A 19,116-nucleotide genomic window follows, 5' to 3' on the forward strand; every position below is an offset into this window, starting at 1 on the left:
GTACCAGGGATCGAACTTGGGACCTTGCGCTTGTGAGGCAGGCAGCAGAATCACTGACCTAAACCCCCGGCCCAACTGTCACTTTTCAAAGGGGATAAAGCAGACTGATTCTTGTCCTTACTCTGCAGACTGAGTTGTTTATAGGATTAAAACCTGGAAAAGGAGAAAAAATGACTAGCAAGAGTTAGAGAAAAAACAAGAAGGCCTAGAGAAGTCTGAAGGAATCAAAAGCCACCAAACTTAAGTTTAGGAAGGAACAACAAAAGACTCTTGACAGTAGTGCCACTGCTCCTCTGGAAGGCCCTTGGAAGTACACGGGCAAATTTTTCAGCTGTCACAATGACTAGGGATAATTTGGCACTCAGTGCTCAGGAGTCAGAGATGCTAAACACCATGTGAGGTCTCAGAAATTACGAGATGGGCTGGGGATTTAGCTCCGTGGTGCCGCTGCCTGTCTGGCAAGCGCAAGGTCCTGAGTTCGATTTCCGGCACCAAGAAAAAAATAAAAAAGGAATAGAGTGTGAGAGCATGCTGTGGGCACTGAACTGCAGCCGCCTGGACTTCACGACAGCCCTCCCTTACCGGCTTTTGACTGCTGCATATTTCCACTCAACACTGGGCAGAGAATGAATATAGATTCTGACTAAAACATAAACATCACTTGTCTCTTGCTTTCTTTGATCACTCAGAGCCACTATATATAGTACCGCCTCCCTCCCACCTTCCATACTGGCCTGCTGCCTACCAAGCTTCTTAGAGAACTTCTCCTTCATGTGAGGGACGACGACAAAGAGGCTGTGCAGAATCGAGAGGAACACTTCCATTAAGCCTGGGTGGGTGGTCTGCTCCAAGTACCTCTGAAAGAATCAGGAGGGAGAACACAGCCCACCCAGACTGAGCCTCTAAAGAAGAAAAGCCATCTGCAAAAAGTAACATCAAATTCAGCAGCAGGAGACCAATCCTTTCATCTGAAGGGCCCAAGAAAAGCTGGGGTGTCTAAAGTCACAACCCTACATCTAAGGCTTGCATCTGTCATTAGGGTTATACCAGATGTATGGTCTTCTCGGGCCTCTATTCAAAAATGTAGTAAAATAAGAAGAGGAAGAGCTACCTCCCAGGAACAAATGAGGTCTGATGGGTAAAAAAATGCTTTGTAAACCATAATTTAAAATGATACTTGTGTTTCTCTTACAATTAGTAATAATAATACCTTTTACAAACTACCTTCACGTTTATTAACCCTGTGGTCCTTCAGCAGAGTCATTAGGCAGCCTGATACAATAGCCATGGGTAAAAAGTAAAACAAAATAATAATAATAAAACAGTAAGTTCTAACTCGCACCTAGACAGAGCCACATTGATGTGCCCTTTGCTGCACCCATCTCAGTTCCCCACGTGAATAGCTGAGGCCTCGGAGCCATTGTCCTTGTACTCATCATTCCTTGGGTTTTGGAACCAACTTTTAAACAATTATTACTATAATTATTAACACTATATAATTGCTATATTAATATCAATATATAAATATATAAATACAACACAATTACTGTATATAATTATATGCATTATATAATGGTGTTATATTTTTTCTATATTATATTATATATTGTATAGTATGTAATTACTGCAATTGTTATAATTATTGCTATAATTGTTACTTTTTAAAAATTATTAGTAAAATATTCTCATTAAAGAAAATGTATAAAATATAGAAAAGTAGAAAGCAGGAATCATATAATATTTCTATGATCTACTTCTGGGACTAATTCTAATATCCACAAGTCAAGGAGAAGGCAGAGCAGATGAGGCAACTGATGCCAATGACTATTAGTGTCAGGGCCACAGCAGATCCTGGTGCGCCGTTCAAGGAAAGAGGCCTCTTCAGCAGAGTCAGAGCGGTTCTTTGCTGCCACCTACCATTCCCAGTAGGTGTTTAGGTTCCTTTCCACAACTAATGGACTCTTCACAGGCTCACAGGATCCCAAACCTCAAGTAGGAAGGGACTCTGGGTGACCCTGGAGTCAAGAGCTGTGGGCACTGCACTTCCTACCATCTCAACTTCAAGTTGGCTCTAAATAGAGCGATGCAGAACCAGGTCTCCCTTCAGAATGGTCATCTCTCATTTCACCGAACACTCATCCATGTTCCTCACTGAAACTTGGACACAAACATTCACTGCTACTCATAACTTGCAGAAAAATACAAGAATAGGTTGGGAACCAGAAGCTGCAGATTTAATCTCAGCACTGTCATGCACATGCTTTGTAATGGCAGGACAGGACAACCTCACCTAAAAACTAAGAAAGGGGCTATCGATGTAGCTCAGTGGTAAAAATGCTTGCCTGTCATTGCACAGCCCTAGATTTGATTCCCAGAACCAAAATAAAAGGAAGAAAAGAAAAACTAGTGGAAATGCTACCAAGCATTTCTCAGAATCATATGGAAGAAAAAATTAGGCAATGGATATAAGGCATTTAACATATCATAAACATTACCTATTTATTATTTTACTGTTACTGCTTTCTACTTTTCTTCAGAAGCATCTATTAGTTTTATAATGAAACACTACACTTTATTTTTAAAACCAAAGGAAATGTGGCTGAAATAATAACACAGCTCAGGCCTCAAGGTCCAGCTGAGCAGTTGTTGCCTTGTGCCTCTAGCCTGCTTGCATACACATTCTTCTCTTCCCCAAGTTTCACACTGTGCACAGCTTGGGGGAACCCACCATCACCATGGGGATACATAGGGAGTCACAGGCACTAAGAAGAAATTCTGAGAAGGCCTCCAAGGTATCTTCCTTCTCCGCACTGGGAGCTGTGAAGGGATTCTCCTGGGCCAAAGGCTCACCCTGGAATTCCACAGCCAACCTGAGAAATCAGTATATGAGAATGTCCACCACCATTTGCACAATGTAAGGGTAAGAAACACCAGCTTAGTATTTGCCTGAGCTCAGAACCCATGGAAAGTAAGTACCCCACCACCAGATCTGGAGAAGACTTAAGGGCAGTGAGACGGGTCCTTGACTAACCCTCCAGTCTCATGACACCCCCATAATATATGACTCTTCCACACTACCATATGTCCTATTTTACCTATCTCTGCCTTCTCCTGTGCTGCTTTCTCTCCCTGGATTCTTGACAACTCAACAAATTCCACATATATACTCCAAACTGTCTGGTCCCCAAGAGACTGTAAACTCCTTGTGGGCAGGAGTCATTCTGACTTATCTTTCTACCTTCTCTGGCTAGCATCAGGCCTGGCACACAGCGGACAGAACAAACATCTGTTAATATGGGCAGTGCTCAGTGACCAGCTATGTGCTAGGCTAGCTGCAGGAAGGACAGAGGTGAATGAGACACAACCTCATGGCACAGTGGCAAGAGCTTCCTCAGGATGGAATCTTTAAACATCCTACCCTCAGTTACCTCTCTCAAATCTCCCACACACCCAACCCAGCCCTAGCCAAGGTCCTCTCAGTATGCGTCAGAGCATCAGAAATCAGATGTCACTCTTGCAGCATTATTCTTTGTCTGAATCCCTCCCATGCCTCCCCTCCTTGCTATTCCCTCAGACCACAGAGGGTTCCTCACCTGCAGGCATTTCTAAACCCTTCCAGAGTGCTCAGGAGGAACTTTCCCCTTCGAAGGATGGCCTTCTCTGACTCTCCTCTCCTGCAGGGATGGCTCTGAGGTTAGAAAGAGAGAGGAACCTATGGGTTCAGTACCTGTTATGTGTCCCCGTCTATGCTTAGATGACTGCAGACCTCTAACTCTGCCAATCATAAACATTTCACTTAACAGGGAATCTTCGGGATATCCTCACAAATCTAATACAGTAGCTTTTTAAAAAGAGTAGAGGGTGAAATCTTAACCTCCTATTTCCCTGAGAACCACAGGACTGGTTCTTGTATGAAGTCTGTCACAGGCTAGTAGACATTAGCCTCACTGGTTATAATGTCCATATTGTTGCTCTGAAACAAAGAAAATCCCCATCCTATCAGGTATGAAGATTTTCACCCTGAAAGATATAATCAACATTCACACTGATAATATCTTTCCTGATATCGTAAATCTATGGGCCATTAAAAGCCAATGATTACAACACAGTACATACTGGTCAAATTCTTTCTAACTTTCTAACAAATCCAGCCTGAATTTTATGAGTACGTTTGCTATAACTGCTTGGATGATATAAAGGAACAAAATGTAGTATGAAATGGGTTTGGGTACAAACACCTTGGGATTTACTAACCAGGCTCAAGTACTTGCTAATTTTGGACCTTAGAGAAAAATTATTTAAACACTGTGGCTTCTGTTTCATCTACACAAGTGAGAATAAGACACATGGTAGTGCAGTTAGGAAAAAATAATATTATTGTAGGTGTCTGTGCATTAGGAAAAAAAATAAAATGGTATATGATGGTAAGGCAACATACTGATTATCTTTCTAAAAATACAGCAGAACAAGGACTTCAGAAAAAGCAGGCTGCAATACACTGACCGGAGCCCTCATGCTCAGCGAGGTCTGGGAAAACTCTATACACCGGCTCAGCATGGCTTCCAGCAAGGCCCGCAGTGCTGTGTACTGCACAGGTGGAGCACTCTGATGGTCCTTCCTGCATCCAGAGAAACAAGAACAGACTCAGGGGAGGTGTCCTGCCGAACCTTCACACAGGCTCTCAGGCAAAGAGGGGCAGCGTGGTAGCTCCAAACACAGAGGAACTAAAGAAAGACCTGTTAACCCTTACCCCTTGGCCCTTTTGGAATACTGAATGATCTGCTGGATTTTCTAACAGGCTCTTCACCAACTATGTATAGTTTAAGCTTGATTACTCTATTCTTTTCTTTTTGGTACGGGGACTGAACTCAGGTCTTTGTTCTTGCGAGGCAGGCAGTGGAACGACTGAGCTAAATCCCAGCCCTTGAGTGCTCTTTTCCTTCTTCATTCCTGGAAGCTCAAAGTTAGGCCAGCTGGCCTTCTAGGCCTTCCTCCTCCCTTCCTCCCTCCCTTCCTTTGAAACGGAGTCTCCCTACATTACCCAGGCTTTGAACTCCTGGGCTCAGTCCTCCTGCGTCAGCCTCTCAGGTAGCTGGGATCACGGGCATGTATTACCACGCATAGCGTGGAAACGTTAAGTTCCCCTCCTTCAGTGATCATCAAGCCCTGGTTCCGGCATCTTTAACTCTTTCTCAGCAGCCCTCTCTCATCATTCTTCCCAGACACCCTCCGACCCGCTCAACTCACAGGGATCATCACCTCAGTAGACGTTCTTAGGAGTTAAAGTCAAGTCAAAAGTAAAATAACCCAAGAATTAATAACCCACCCCCTTCCCATTTCTCTGCACAATTCTGAACCATCTAGCTTTCTAGCTTCTTCAGGCACCACTGCCCTTCTTGTAATCTGCTAGATGAACTGGCCTGTGTACCCTCCGTTACCCCTATTCTTCCCCACCACATGTTTCTGCTAACCCTGCTGTCCTTCTACAAACCCACACCTCCTTCATCCCTCCTAGCACAGCAAAGGTGCCTGAAAGGTGCGTCTGGCCCTCTCTGCACCCACCCACTGGGAGACTTCCAGCTCTCTCTTACTCTATGCTCTCAGGACCCTGTTGGTTTACTGATCTCATCCACCCTGCAATTCAGACTCTAAATTTAGAGATTTAAGTCCATGGAAGAACAAAGGGACAAAGGTGACAAACTGAAGTCACTGTCATGTAAATGCTATTTTTCCTTTGAAATTTTCGAGCCAATCTGGAGTCAAATGATGAAGACCTAAATATGCTTACAGAAGAGCCTATAACCCACCCCCTTCCCATCTCTCTGCACAATTCTGAACCATCTAGCTTTCTAGCTTCTTCAGGCACCACTGCCCTTCTTGTAATCTGCTAGATGAACTGGCCTGTGTACCCTCCGTTACCCCTATTCTCACCAACCTTTATGTTGTAAAATACAGCTGACTGACCCTGAGAAGTAGAAGGAGAAGGGAGGGAAACAGAAGAGCCAGGTGGTGCTACATGAAAGGGAATCCAGAGTTACTGATTCAACTTGAAGAGGCAGGAAACACAGCTATAAGTGCATTATTTAAAGGCTTAAAGAGATGAAATATTAACTAGCAAAAATCCCAAGGAGATGAAGAAGTGACAAAAAATATGAGCTAAATTTTGATCTTTCTTACTGACAAGTCAATTAATAATGTCTGATCAATTAATAAACTGATAAAGAAACAGTGGAGCTGGCTGTGGTGGCACTTGTGTGCAATTCCAGCACTTAGGAGGTTGAAGTAGGAGGAACACAAGCTCAAGTCAAGGCAATTTAGTGAGACCCAGTCTCAAAACAGAAAAGGGGGGCCGGGGATTTAGCTCAGTGGTTCTCTTGCCTGCCTTGCAAGCTCAAGGACCCAAGTTCAATCCCTAGTACCAAAAAAAACAAAAACAAAAACAAAAAACAAAAACAAAAAAATCAAAATAGAAAAGGGCTGGGAATGTAGCTCAGTGTAAGGCCCTGGATTCAATCCCAAGTACCACATGCACAGAAAAAGTATTATAAATATGTTGTTTAGATTTAGGGAGATAATCACCAGAACTAAACCAAATGAATTAAAATGTGTTTCCTTTAGGAAGTACAAACAGAGTTAGAAGGCTATTCCTTTCATATAAAAATGCTGTGTTCTATTTTTTTTTATTATTCAAACATATTACTCTGTTAGAAACATAAAATTAAAATATAGGAAACAAAATTTAAGAACACAAGGTAAAATAAGTACAAATTTTCTCGGTTATTTTGTCAAGAATTCAAGCTGTCAAGATCTCAAGCATCTTACTAATAAAACATTTCCCATCTTGGCTCTACGATCTCTTAATCTCACCATCCTTTTTTTGTTTTTGGTACTAAGGATTGAACTTGTGAGGCAGGCGGCAGAAGCACTGAGCTAAATCCCCAGCCCTCACCATCCATTTTTTTCCACCATCCATTTTAACATTGTTTATTTATATACTGACTATCTATTAGGAACAACAGATACAGCAAAGAAAAAACTGACAAGATCCCTGATTTGAAGTTAATATTTTAGTAGGAGAGAGGAGACACAAAACAAGCAAACAGGAACTCTCAGGTGTTGGTTTAGATGCTGTAGCTCGTCAGATAAAGAAGGGCATTCCAAATGAGACTTGAACCAGAGGAAATGCCAGTCACACAAAGATTTCAAGGAAGACTGTTTTAGGCAGAGGAAGCAATGAACAGAAAGGTCCTACCAAAGAAATAAGCTTGGTATGCTTAATCAGAAAGACGACCAAAGAAATGAGTAAGACCGCACTGAGTAGAGTTATGGAGCCAAAGACTCAAATTCCATTCTTTAAATCGCAAATTGAAGACAGGCATGGTGATGCCCACCTGTAATCCCAGCACTCTGATAGCTCGAAGCAGGAGGATTGTAAGTTCAAAGCCAGCTTGGGCAATTTTGCAAGACTTTGTCTTAAAAATACTTTTTGTAAAAGGGCTGGAGATATAGCTCAGTGTGAAGGCCCTGAGTTCAGTTTCCAGAACCACAAACAAAATTTTTTAATCTCAAATTTAATGTCTTTCCTGTATCTGCTGGAAGCATGGTGAGACCGAGTTTGAAGTTTCTGGTACAAGGCACCAGGCAATTGGAAAGCTCAGAAAAATACTTCAGTAGCACCTAATGGTATAAAGTCTTAATCCCCTAGAACCTGTGAACATACTTTCTATGGCAAAGGCCTCACAGATAAAATGAGAGGAATATTTTGGAATATCAGAGATATCCTTACAAGTAAGAGGCGAGGACGATCAGATACGTACACAGAGGAGAAAGCAACATGATCACAGTACAGTGACATAGTCACAAGCCCAGTAACCCCTAGAGGGACCAGCAGCTCTAAGAGGCAAGGAAAGATTTTCCTCTAGAGCCTCTATGCAAGTGTGACCCTGCTGACACCTTGATTTCAGCTCAGTAGTATTGATTTTGCATAGTTTTCCAGAACCGTGAAAGCATATATTTTTGTTGTTCTAAGCACCTAAATCTGTGACAACAGAAAACTAATGCTTAAGCCAAAACTATGGATTTGGGCACCATGAACATATATTTAGTAGCTAAAGCTCTGTGGGTGGATGACAGCATGCAAAGAGAAGCTACAGCAAGAGAACCAGGGCTAGAAGATATTGAAGAAGTGCCAACTTCTTGTTGCTGTGGTGGTGCATGCCTGTAATCACAGCATCCCGGAGACTGAGACGGAGAATGCTGCTGTAAGTTCAAGTTCAAGGGCAGCCTAAACAACAAAGTGAGACTGTTTCAGAAACACCAAAAAAAAAGGACTTTCCAACTTATGGATAAAGATGATGGAGCTAACAGGTGCCTCTGCCTCTCTTTACCAAAATGAAAATAAAGTAGGGCCAGGGATTCAGCTCAGTGGTGCCGCCACCTGCCTTGTAAGAGCAAGGTTCTTAGTTTGATCCCCAGGTACAATAAATGAATAAATGAATAAACACTTAACTGAAAATAAAGGAAAATTTAAAAAATATATAAATCTAAAACATAGCACTTTGGAAGTAACTGCCTTGGCAACTCTATGAAAGCATAATCCTAAACCAGCAGTAGCAAGCCAAAAGGTAACATTTTCCCTAAAAACACATCCCCACCAGAGGCAGAAAAATTAGTGGCACTAAGTAAATCTGGAAGTGGGAGTAAGGTCTGATGCAAAAAGCTGATCCCAAATTCGCTTATAAGCAATTGGATCCCTGATTCCCTCCCTGAAATTCTATGTAACAAAGCACCTGACCTTCCCCAAACCTGAGCAGGAGACTGGAGATTTGTTTTCTGAAGGTCAGACAGAGGGCTTCTAGATTGTTCATGCAGGAGGTACTTATCCAAAATGGGGGGATTAAGGGAAGTCCACATTGTGACTATAGAAAAGCCCATTTAGCTCCCAAAACTCCTAAGCTGACTTCCTCAAACAGGAGCCTGAAGAGTCCTCTCATGATCTGTCCAGCCTGAAGGGAGAACTACAGATCTTCACCTCAGGGTTCACCCAAGGAAAGGGTCCAGCTAGCTCTTCCTCAGTAAAGCCAACAGCTGACAATCATCATAAAACAACTTCCCATGAGCTTTGTAGTATCTCATCTTTAAGTATGAAAAGACAAAGATCATCAGACATCTGAGAAAAGCTCCCCAAATGAAAGAGACAAAAATAGAATCAACTTAAAAGAAACTATAAAGAAAAGTGAACATGTTAGTAAAACTCTCCTCAGAGAAAAAAAAATTTATATCCATAAAAAATATGAAAGCAGCTATAAAACATTCAACAGAAAGGTTGAAGCATAAACTCAAGAAAATCTCCCAGAAGTTAGTACATAGTGACAAAAAGATGAAAAAATGGTCAGAAAACAAAATTAGATGGCTAATCTAGGATTCCCAACACATAGATGGCAGTTCCAGAGAGAATAGAGTGTGAGTATGCTGAAATGAAAGGTGCTAGTCTGTATAACTAATAAGCAATAATACATTTTTTTTTTAATTTACAAAAAGAGAACAGAGTAAATACAGTAGAAAAAAATACTTCAAGAAACTGTGTCCCTGACACTGTCTGGCCTTGACAGGCACTCAGGTACACGCAGGGAAGAAAGTTCAGGGTCTCTCACCTCAGAAAAGCGGAAGTAGCCTTCACTGCTTCAGCGGCCACCTCCAGCACAGGGCTGCTCACTGCCTCCTGGAGGGCACGGGCAGCATCTCCACACATGGCTGAGCTTGTGAACAGCCGGATCTCCTCCGGCTGCCTGGGTAATGGTAGATGAGAGGCAAGTGGGTGAACTCCTATCATGAGGAATAAAAGCTCTCTTTTTCTCCTCCAGTCTGGTACCAGCAGGACTGATAATCTGTCACTTTGCTTACCGGGTCAAGATCTCAGCAAAGAGCAGCAGGCCCTGCTTGTGCAGCTCTGTGTTGGTCATCTTTAGGCATCCCTGAAGGCTCCTCACCACCGCCTCGATCCCTATCTCAGGATGACACATGAGAGACCAGACACTGGTGATTGAATCCAAGGCCTTCACTCTGAGCTACATCCCCAGCATTTTTTTTTTTTTTTGAGAGAAAATCTTGCTAAGTTGCCCAACCCAGGCTCAATCTTGTAATCTTCCTGCCTCAGCCTCCCAGAGTGCTGGGGTCAAAAGTATGTGTCAGTATGCCCATCTTCAAGAAACTTTGAAAGGACAAATTAGCAAAATTTAGGGAGTAACTAAATATATGTATAGCTACTGGGGGCTGGTAAGACTAAAGCCAAGGCCATACAGCACTGGTTAGAGTTGTCCTTAATATGCAATAGGAATTCATTAATCAGATAATAGGAATGCCCATTCCTCCCTGAAGAGTCTAAATACACATATTTCTGCTAATCAGTGACAGCAGAGCCATTTGGATATCAGTGCTTACATATGGAATCTGCTAATGAGTTTTTTGTTTTGTTTTGTTTTGTTTTTTTTAGTGATGTCAAAGTTTCACATTTATGAAACATAGGAACAAACAGGCTCTGCAGAGTGAGTTTGGGCTGAATAAAAGTAGGAAAAAGGGAGAAAGAAATAAAAACTAATACACCCTTCGGCATAGGGTGGGCTACCATGAAGAGAACAACAGCCTGGTAATGAGTCTTGACTAATGGGACTGTCCAGACCCAGCCCTCCCCTCCGAAGTGGAGGCCAGTCCTCATCACTGTGACTGCTACCCAACTTCAAACTTCTCCACAGACTCAGAGCCAGTGCAGGAGCCACACTACCAACCATACACTGTGTGGCACTTGGAAAAGAAGAGTGGCTCTTCCACCAGGAGTATCAAGCAGCTGTAGCTGGACCAGACAAGCACTTCATTGGCAGAGGAAAGGTGCTCAAAGATGAACTCTGGCAGGCAAAAGGGAGAGAAAACAATGATAGCTCTGAGATCACAATCCTTTAATTGATGTAAAAGGGACTTAGGTTTATTCAGCATGTTACTCCTGACACTTCTGTTCATACGGCCTCGGCACAAGACATGGTCATTAATTCACAGATAAATCTGGGAAATGTTCTCAGTGTCTGGTCTAAATTCTTTTTAGCAGATGAAGAAACTAATGCCCAAAGAGGCAGTTTACTGGCAGAAATAGGTCTGGAACTTAGGTCTTCTAATTCTTAGGATGGGCAGCAGAATGATGCAGAAAAAAAGTTTTCAGAGTTGGAGAGACCCGATTATATATCTGATCTCTGCTAATAACTAGCCTTATGTATTTGAAAGTTTTTTTTTTCCCCCTTCAAAACTCCATATGCCCATAGTTCCCATAGAAAAGTCGGTACATAATCATATTAGGCTGGTAGGTAATTCACTGCTTCCATGTACATAATAATTTGTGTCTTTTCTTTTAAAAAATCAATTTCCATATTGATAAAATAACAAAGACGGGATAGAGATAAAGATCAGTGAGGTAACATGTTTATCACACGCAAGGTCCTAGGTTATTAGCATATGTGTTCCCGAAGAGAACACAAGATCCTGAGTTTGATCCCCAGCACCCCAAAAAACAAAACCAACAAAGATGAGGACCTAAATGTGGTAACACAAGTACCTCAGGGTATGTTTCCTGGCTCCTAAGAGGCCTTGGGGAAACATTAGTTTCTTTCGCCTTCCTAGTCTCCAGACCCCTACCTCACACTAGGATTTTGCTCCTGGAAGGTTAAAAAAAAAAAATGACAAAGATCGGTAAAAAATTGCTCAAAGTCAGTCAAGACGTCTGATGCCAGAGGATGTGGATACTATAAAGCCCACTTCACATCATGGCCTTGTCTGCCCCCATCCCTTCCCTTCAGGGTGAGTTATCAAAGTCTCCCAGACAGCACTGCTGCTACTGCAGTGACCTCTCAAGAATCCAGGCAGAACTCTGGGATCCTCAGAAGGGAAGGTCAGGAGACCGCCTCCTACCTGGGACATCAGCATGGATGAAGGCCGCAGCATGCTTCACTGGGGAGTGGACCAGCACTGAAGTTATACAGTGGGTACTGGCCACCTGCAGGAACTCGTCTCTAGAGAGAAGAAACTGGAAAAACAGCAGCAGAAAGCAACTCAGTCACATCACTTACAGGACTCAAGGACCTGGCCCGAACCTAATTCAACTCTGATTCCTCCCTACGCAGCACGAGACAGGACAGCACAGGGGAAGAGTTACAGATCATGCAAAGGAGTATCTGTGAACAGTACAGGTGAGAAATGGAATGAAAGAATATAATGTAAAATTGACCGACGACACTCAAAAAACACCAAAACTACCACAGAACAGTACTCAGGCCCTTGTATGTCAAAAACACTTTCACAATTCCCATCTGGGCTTGCTATTTTCAACAATCCTGTGTCAATATGTAGGAAGGTTCCATTATAATTTTCACTTTACTGAATGTATAAAAAAAGAGTTAACACAGCAAGCCTGAGTCTTTTTTCCTTAGAAAGGCTTGTGCAACATGGAGCCTTCAGTAGGTTTAGGAGCTTAGATTTCAGGAGGGTTCCTACCATGCCCGGCCAGAAGTGATGAGTGTGCCATGACTATTTGTTCAATGTAGACTGTGTGCTACACCTGCTTTCCTTCTGGGAGTCTAGAACTTGAGGATGTGCTACACAGAGGGTGCCTTCATGACCAGCCAGCCCCCAATAAAAACCCTGGGCATCGAAACTCTAATGAGCATCCCAGGTAGGCCACATTTCACACATGTTGTCACAACGCCTTGCTGCAGGAATTACAGGCAACCTGTGTGACCCAAAAGAAAAAGGCTCTGGAAACTTTGGCCTGATTTCCCCTAGACTTCACTCATGTGCCTCTGCTCTTCTCCAATTCTGCTTTGTAGCCTTTCATTGTTATGAAATGAGAATGACTATATGCTGAATCCTGTGAGTCCTCCCCAAGAATTATCAAGCCTGAGAGTGGTCTTGGGGACCCTTCTCAAGGTTAAATCACTCTATATCACATAGCTAAAAAATGACAAAGCTATGGCAGAAATCTAGGTCAGCCAAATCCATATCTAGGAGTCTTCCCACAACTGAGATGACTCCCACGTTAAAATTTTATTTTTGCCCATTAAAATTTTAGATCAGTCCAGGCATGGTGGTGCATGCTTACAATCCCAGCACTCCAGGAGGCTGAGGCAGAAAGATCACAAGTTCTAGCCCAGCCTTTGGGCAACTTAGTGACTCAGTGAGATCTTGCCTCAAAATAAAAAATAAAAAAGGGGATGTGGGGATACAGGTCAGTGTGAAGGCCCTGGGTTCAACCCCCAGTATTAAAAAAAAAGAGAGAAAAGAAGAGATAAAACAGATTACTCCTCTATTCAAAACATCTCAATGAACTTTCACTGCACTCTGAATAACACCCAAACCCCTACTGGACTTCACAGCCATTAGAAGAGCCCATAACACTTTTAGAAATCAAAAAAAGATTAACAGCAACCACAGATTTTAAGTATCATAGAAACTGATAGTTTGTGGGTAAATGCCCAATAGGACATAAAGGAAGAGCGTGCTTGGTTTTAGAGCATCAAAGGAAAAAGACCAAGTCATATTCATGCCCGGGAGAGAACCATCTGATGACTGCAGAGTTAAACTATCTCAACCACATCAGATTTGCAAGTCGAGAAAGTCTTTCTATTTGTTTGTAAAGTTTAGATATTTTTATTTTGTTCTCTTTTCTAAACAAAATAACCTACTGTATTTTACACTGAGACACTACTGATGTAAGACCAAGTATTATTTTATGTACCAGTTAAATTACAACAAACCACCAGGTGTGGTGGTGCACACCTGTGATCCCAGCACTTGGGAGGTTGAAGCAGGAGGATCGCAGTGAGTTCGAGGCCAGTGTGGGCTAAATAGTGAGTTCAAGGCCAGCCTGAAATACATAACAAGTCCCTGTCTGAAAACCACCTCCCCAAAAAATTATGACACACCATTGATAGTAAAATACTCTCCAATTTCAGAGCTGGGTGTTTTGTTTTGTTTTGAGACAGGTTCTCACTATGTAGTTCAGGCTGGATTTGAACTCACAGTGATCCTCTTGTCTCAGCCCTTCCCAGGGCTGGGGTTACAAGCATGTGCCACCCTGGCTGGCCTTATAGCATATTATTTTGACTAGTAAGATAACACTTTCGGAAACCTGAGATGCAAAGAGTGGCAGATAAGTGCCCCGGCCAGCAGGGCTTGTAATTAGTAGAGCTCGAGAAGGGGAGATACCTGGAAATGGGACAAGAGAGGCGCAGAGAGAAGGAGACCAAGCAAAGAGTTGTCAAGGTCTCGTTTATTTGCAGACACAAGCAGTATATAAAGGCAAAAACCACAAATTTGTAAGAGGAAGTGGCTAATCATAAAATGATAAAGGAGAAACATATTGTACAGTAACAGTTATGATGAGATACAGTTGTTATGTAACAGATTAGGTCATTAAATGAGCAACGCCATTAGTACAGTCATTGGCACATCTGTGCCAGTGAGGTGACTCAGATGTAAATATGGAGGTGGTTATGTTAGGCTCAAAAACAACTCTGAGAATATGAATATTTGGTCTCCTACAGATAAGAACAAGGCCCAGGAAGTACTTGCGTTCTCTTGTTACTGAACCTGGGGACCAAGAATCACAAGACAAGAGATATAGCTCAGTACAAAGACCCTGAGTTCAATCCCTTATAATGAAAAAAAAAAAAAATCACAAGACAAACTACCTTTTTGAGCACCAAAGGAAGTGAGGTCTCTCCTGATGGCCCCTCGACACTCTCAGAATTTCCTGGCAGCATGGACTTGTTCATGATCATAGACACAAAGAGATCATACTTCAGCAGCTGTCTCAGCAAACCTAGGAAGCAACAGGTTGGGAGTGAGGTGGGAGGAGCATAGACGGGAGAGTCCTCCCAAGATAGCACCTCATCCACCTCCTGAGAAACTTCTTTGGGTCTCTGTAGATAAAAGAATGGTGGGAACCCTTAAGTACCAGTTCATTCTTTCTAAACCAACTCTCTCCCAAAGGATCTGATGAAAATCTCCTAAGTCCTAGGCCTGAGTCTAGGCCAGTGGTGGCAAACCTAAGGCACATGTGCCACGGTGGACTGTTTATATCACTGAAAGCTCTAAAACGTTCACCATCCCTGGGCTAGGGAATCCAATAGTAAAGTAAGCAAAGCCCCTACCACCCCACTAACTCTAAGTTTCATGAGGACAGGGATAACGGCAGTTTCACATCATTTGTCACCTGGTGTGGCTCCTCACACACAAAAATTTTTGACTGAAAAACGGACCACAGACTCCCACAGGGGAAACAGACATAAAAATAAGTCACACAAAGCCAATGCTGTGGCACGTGCCTATATTCCCAGCCACTTGGGAAGCTAGCAGGAGGATCACTTCAGCCCAGGAATTTCAAGGCCAGCCTGGAAATTATAGCAAGACACCGTCTCAAAAAGAGGCAAAAAAAAGGTCACACAAATGACTGCTTAAAATTTTGGTGAATCACATAGATGAGGAATAGCCAGACACATGAGAGTGTACATAGGAGACTCTATAACCTAGTGTGGAGATCAGTAAAATGTTTCACCAGCAAGTTAAAGCTGAAAGGAGGAGGAGAAGCATTCCAGGTAGAAGGAACAGCAGTCCAGACACTAAAGAAAGCCAAAGTAATTGATTAAAAAGTAGAGAGGTCCAGAAATGACGTTTGAGAAATAATTATACTATGAAAGACCATATCAGCAATGTCAGGGATTCTGGAAGTCATACAAAGACACTAAAGTATCCTTTGTTTGTTTTGAGACAAGGTCTTGCTATGTAGTTCTGGTTGGCCTTGAACTCACTATGCTCATTATGTAACCAAGGCTGGCCTTGAACTCTCAGTGATCCTCTTGACTCAGCCTCTCAAGTGCTGGGATTACAGGTGTGCAACACCAGGCCCAGCACAGCATTCTATATAATTTAACCAAGAGGAAAACAAATATTGCACGTCAGAATATTAAATACTGATACTAAATACTGTGAAAAAGAGGGCTGGGAATCAGGGCCAGGATTTAGCTCAGTGGTTCTGCCGCCTGCCTCACAAGAGCAACGACCCCAGTTCGATACTTGCTACTCCACACTCCAAAAAAGTATATTATTGGGCCAAAGATTTAGCTCAGTGGCTCTATCACCTGCCTCGCAAGCACAAGGACCCAAGTTCAATCCCTAGTACCAAAAAAAAAAAAAGAGCTGGGATGGGAATGTAGCTCAATGGTACAGCACTTCCTAACCCAAGTTCTCCCTAGTACCAAAAAAAAAAAAGAGCTGGGATGGGAATGTAGCTCAATGGTACAGCACTTCCTAGCATGTAAGAGGCACTCAGTTCAATCTCAGGTACTGCAGAATGACTGAATCAATGCATAAATGAATACACGAATGAATGAATGATAAATAATGTGAAAAAGAAAGCCCAGAGAGCTGTGGGAAATCAGGGAAAAGATCTAATCCAATCTGAGGCCTCAGGGAAGAATTCTGAAAGGCAAAGCAATCTGAACAAATCTTGAATGATGAATAGTTGAGCAAGCCATTTCCAGGCTGAGAAAAGAGTACATAAAGGCAGGAGAGTCTGGTGTGTTCTGGAGTCCAGAGAGGTATTTGGTTTGGAAAGGCCAAATTTTACATATAGAGTGGGACAAAAGGGGAGATAAGAGATGAGGCAGAAGAGGTCAATAAAGATTAGATCACAAAGATCTTACAATCCTGTATTTTAAAACTAAATGAACATGGACTGGGCGCGGTGGTAATCCCAGCACTCCCACGCTGAGGCAGGAGAATCACTTTGAATTCGAGACCAGCCTGGGCCATGTACTGAGTTCTAGGTCAGTCTCAGCTACATAGTGAGACCCTGTTTCAAAAAACCAGGAAAAAAAAAAAAGGCTAAATGATCATGAAAATATATAACAATATAAGACTCATAGTACTTGCTCAAAGGATGTGACTGCACAGCTGGCTGGGGGGAAAGAGGAGGAAGGAAACCCTCCAGAAAGGAGATGGTATTTAAAAAGGGGCATTCCCAGTATCACCAGCTAAGATTTCCCTATGCTATGCCCAGGAAAGATTGGAGACTTTCCAGGTCCTCAGTTTAGGTCCCTTATTGCCACATTTAGCTCTAATAAGTTCCAACTCCAATACTGCCCTATTTCAAAATACCACATATTCGGGATGCTTTACACCTGCTGCGCTTCTGTGACACCACTTGCCACACTGTTTACGACTGTCTTTCAAGCTGGCCTGTGAACTCGCCCAGGGTAGAGATTGGGTCTCATCATCTTTGTGACACCAGAGCCCACTGCAGAATCTGGTCCAGAATAAACACTCGCTATAGAGCTTATGGTTTGATTGATCATAATACAGTTGTTGACCCGAATTATGAAAAGCTGTTATCACCCATCACTATGCTTCTCTCAGACAACAATCACAGTGCCCATCTGCTCTGTCTAAAATATAAAAACTGGAGTTGGGGGTGTAGCTCAGTGTGGAGTACATGCTTAGCATGAACAAAGCCCTGGGCTCAAGCCCCAACACCAAAAAACAAAATAAAATATGAAAGCTCCCTGCTCAGAAGCATTTAATAGAGCTTGTGTATTTATGTAAGAAAGTAGCAGGACAAAAAAAGGCTGGAAATGTAGTATACCAAGGCTCCTAAAGAGCTTTAAATAATTTTAAGTAGAAAAACCTAGACTTTACCCTGGAGGCCATGGAATATTTTCTAATGGGGAAAGTGACTACACAGCAGATATAAGCTATATAGTGTAAAGACTAACCGGGCAGCAACTACAGGGTGCAGAGGGGCAGGCAGTGAAGATCCAAGGCAGAAAAACTGCTGTCTCGCTTTTTTTCCTCTTTTCCTCCCCAATGAAACATTCTTAAAATGCCACTTTGACTCTAAGCATCTTTCACAGTCTGTATACCTTATCTCCAAACTGGTGGCTTCTGTCCTTTCCAGAGAGGTCCCACCAATAGAGCAGCCAGCACTAGAGTCCTCAAGTAACACCTCCAAAGTTTTCTGTGTTTTTCAACCCCAAGTCTTACCGAGGCAGTTGATCTGCAGCTCCTTTGTCTGGGCACTGTCCAGGGTGGAAAGGAAGAGAGGGCAAAGCTTCTCCCGGAAATGGCCTGAAAGCAGCTCAGCTGCCACTGGGGAGGCATAGAGCTTTCCATAGAGGTAACAGACAGAAGCTTGCACCCCTTCACTGGGGTACACCATGCCTCTCATCAGATGCTCTATCAAGTTGCCTGTCCAGAAAACAACCAAGGAGCAGAGAGAACAATCACAATGTCAAATGCCACATCAAACTCCAAAATTACCCCATGAAGTCATAGTGGTGATTCCTTACAACCCCTACAGTTCTTCTAAGGGCTTACCAAGAGAAAGTTAAAGATTTGAGAAGTTAAATGATTTATTCTTGGATAAAAAAAGATATTTATTAAAAAGGGGGGGGGCAGGGGATTTAGCTCAGCGGTTCGGTGGCCTGCCTTGCAAGTGCAAGGACCCGAGTTCAATCCCCGGTACCAAAAAAAAAAAAAAAAAAAAAAAGATATTTATTTGCATCTTACTGATAGAAAAAAAAAGTACTTATATGCTTCAGAATTAATTCTTCCATGCAAAAGGAAGGTCATAGTAAGCACTTACTTTGTGTTAAAAGAATGAATAGAAACATCGCAAGGTCACAGTAAAAAAAAAAAAAAAAACTTACAGGGCTGGGGATTTAGCTCAGTGGCAGCACACTTGCCTCACAAGTATAAGGTCCTGAGTTTGATCCCTGTTACCAAAAAAAACCAAAACAAAACAAAACAAAAAAAATTGATATTTTCAAATGGACCAACAAGAAGCATATTGTGTATAAGGGGAAAATGAATGCTAGGGAAGTAATGATTTCCCAGTCAGTGAATGGGCCACCCAGATGGCAGTGTACCCAAAGCAGGCTGTCCCACACCAGTCACTCACCATGCTCCTTCACAAGCTCGTCAGCCAGAACAGGGATGGCATCCACCAACTTGCCAAGAAGGGTCAGGGTGGCCAGGCCGTCTTGCATGGAGGGGATGTTACAGAGCTACAGAAAGTGAACA

The 19,116-nt window shown here is 42.6% G+C and overlaps 1 protein-coding gene across 7 annotated transcripts in view; it reads right to left on the reverse strand.

Moving 5' to 3' along the window:
- Mei1 (meiotic double-stranded break formation protein 1) overlaps positions 1 to 19,116 on the reverse strand; it is a 62,124-nt gene that overhangs the window by 31,959 nt on the left and 11,049 nt on the right. For 6 of the 7 annotated variants that reach the window (XM_010634447.2, XM_033766199.1, XM_010634446.2 and 3 more), the window contains 11 exons: positions 18,995 to 19,100; positions 18,079 to 18,282; positions 14,730 to 14,860; positions 11,953 to 12,067; positions 10,785 to 10,901; positions 9,904 to 10,003; positions 9,654 to 9,788; positions 4,504 to 4,618; positions 3,594 to 3,688; positions 2,729 to 2,870; positions 746 to 857 (listed from right to left, as the gene is read on the reverse strand). In XM_010634447.2, the coding sequence (XP_010632749.1) occupies positions 746 to 857; positions 2,729 to 2,870; positions 3,594 to 3,688; positions 4,504 to 4,618; positions 9,654 to 9,788; positions 9,904 to 10,003; positions 10,785 to 10,901; positions 11,953 to 12,067; positions 14,730 to 14,860; positions 18,079 to 18,282; positions 18,995 to 19,100 (1,372 nt within the window). Of the gene's footprint in view, positions 1 to 745; positions 858 to 2,728; positions 2,871 to 3,593; positions 3,689 to 4,503; positions 4,619 to 9,653; positions 9,789 to 9,903; positions 10,004 to 10,784; positions 10,902 to 11,952; positions 12,068 to 14,729; positions 14,861 to 18,078; positions 18,283 to 18,994; positions 19,101 to 19,116 lie in introns of those variants that run through there. The other variant, XM_019208992.2, reaches the window with a different exon arrangement.

The sequence above is a fragment of the Fukomys damarensis genome, unplaced genomic scaffold, assembly GCF_012274545.1.
Source record: "Fukomys damarensis isolate Sample0158 unplaced genomic scaffold, DMR_v1.0_HiC HiC_scaffold_19, whole genome shotgun sequence".
NCBI lineage: Eukaryota > Metazoa > Chordata > Mammalia > Rodentia > Bathyergidae > Fukomys > Fukomys damarensis.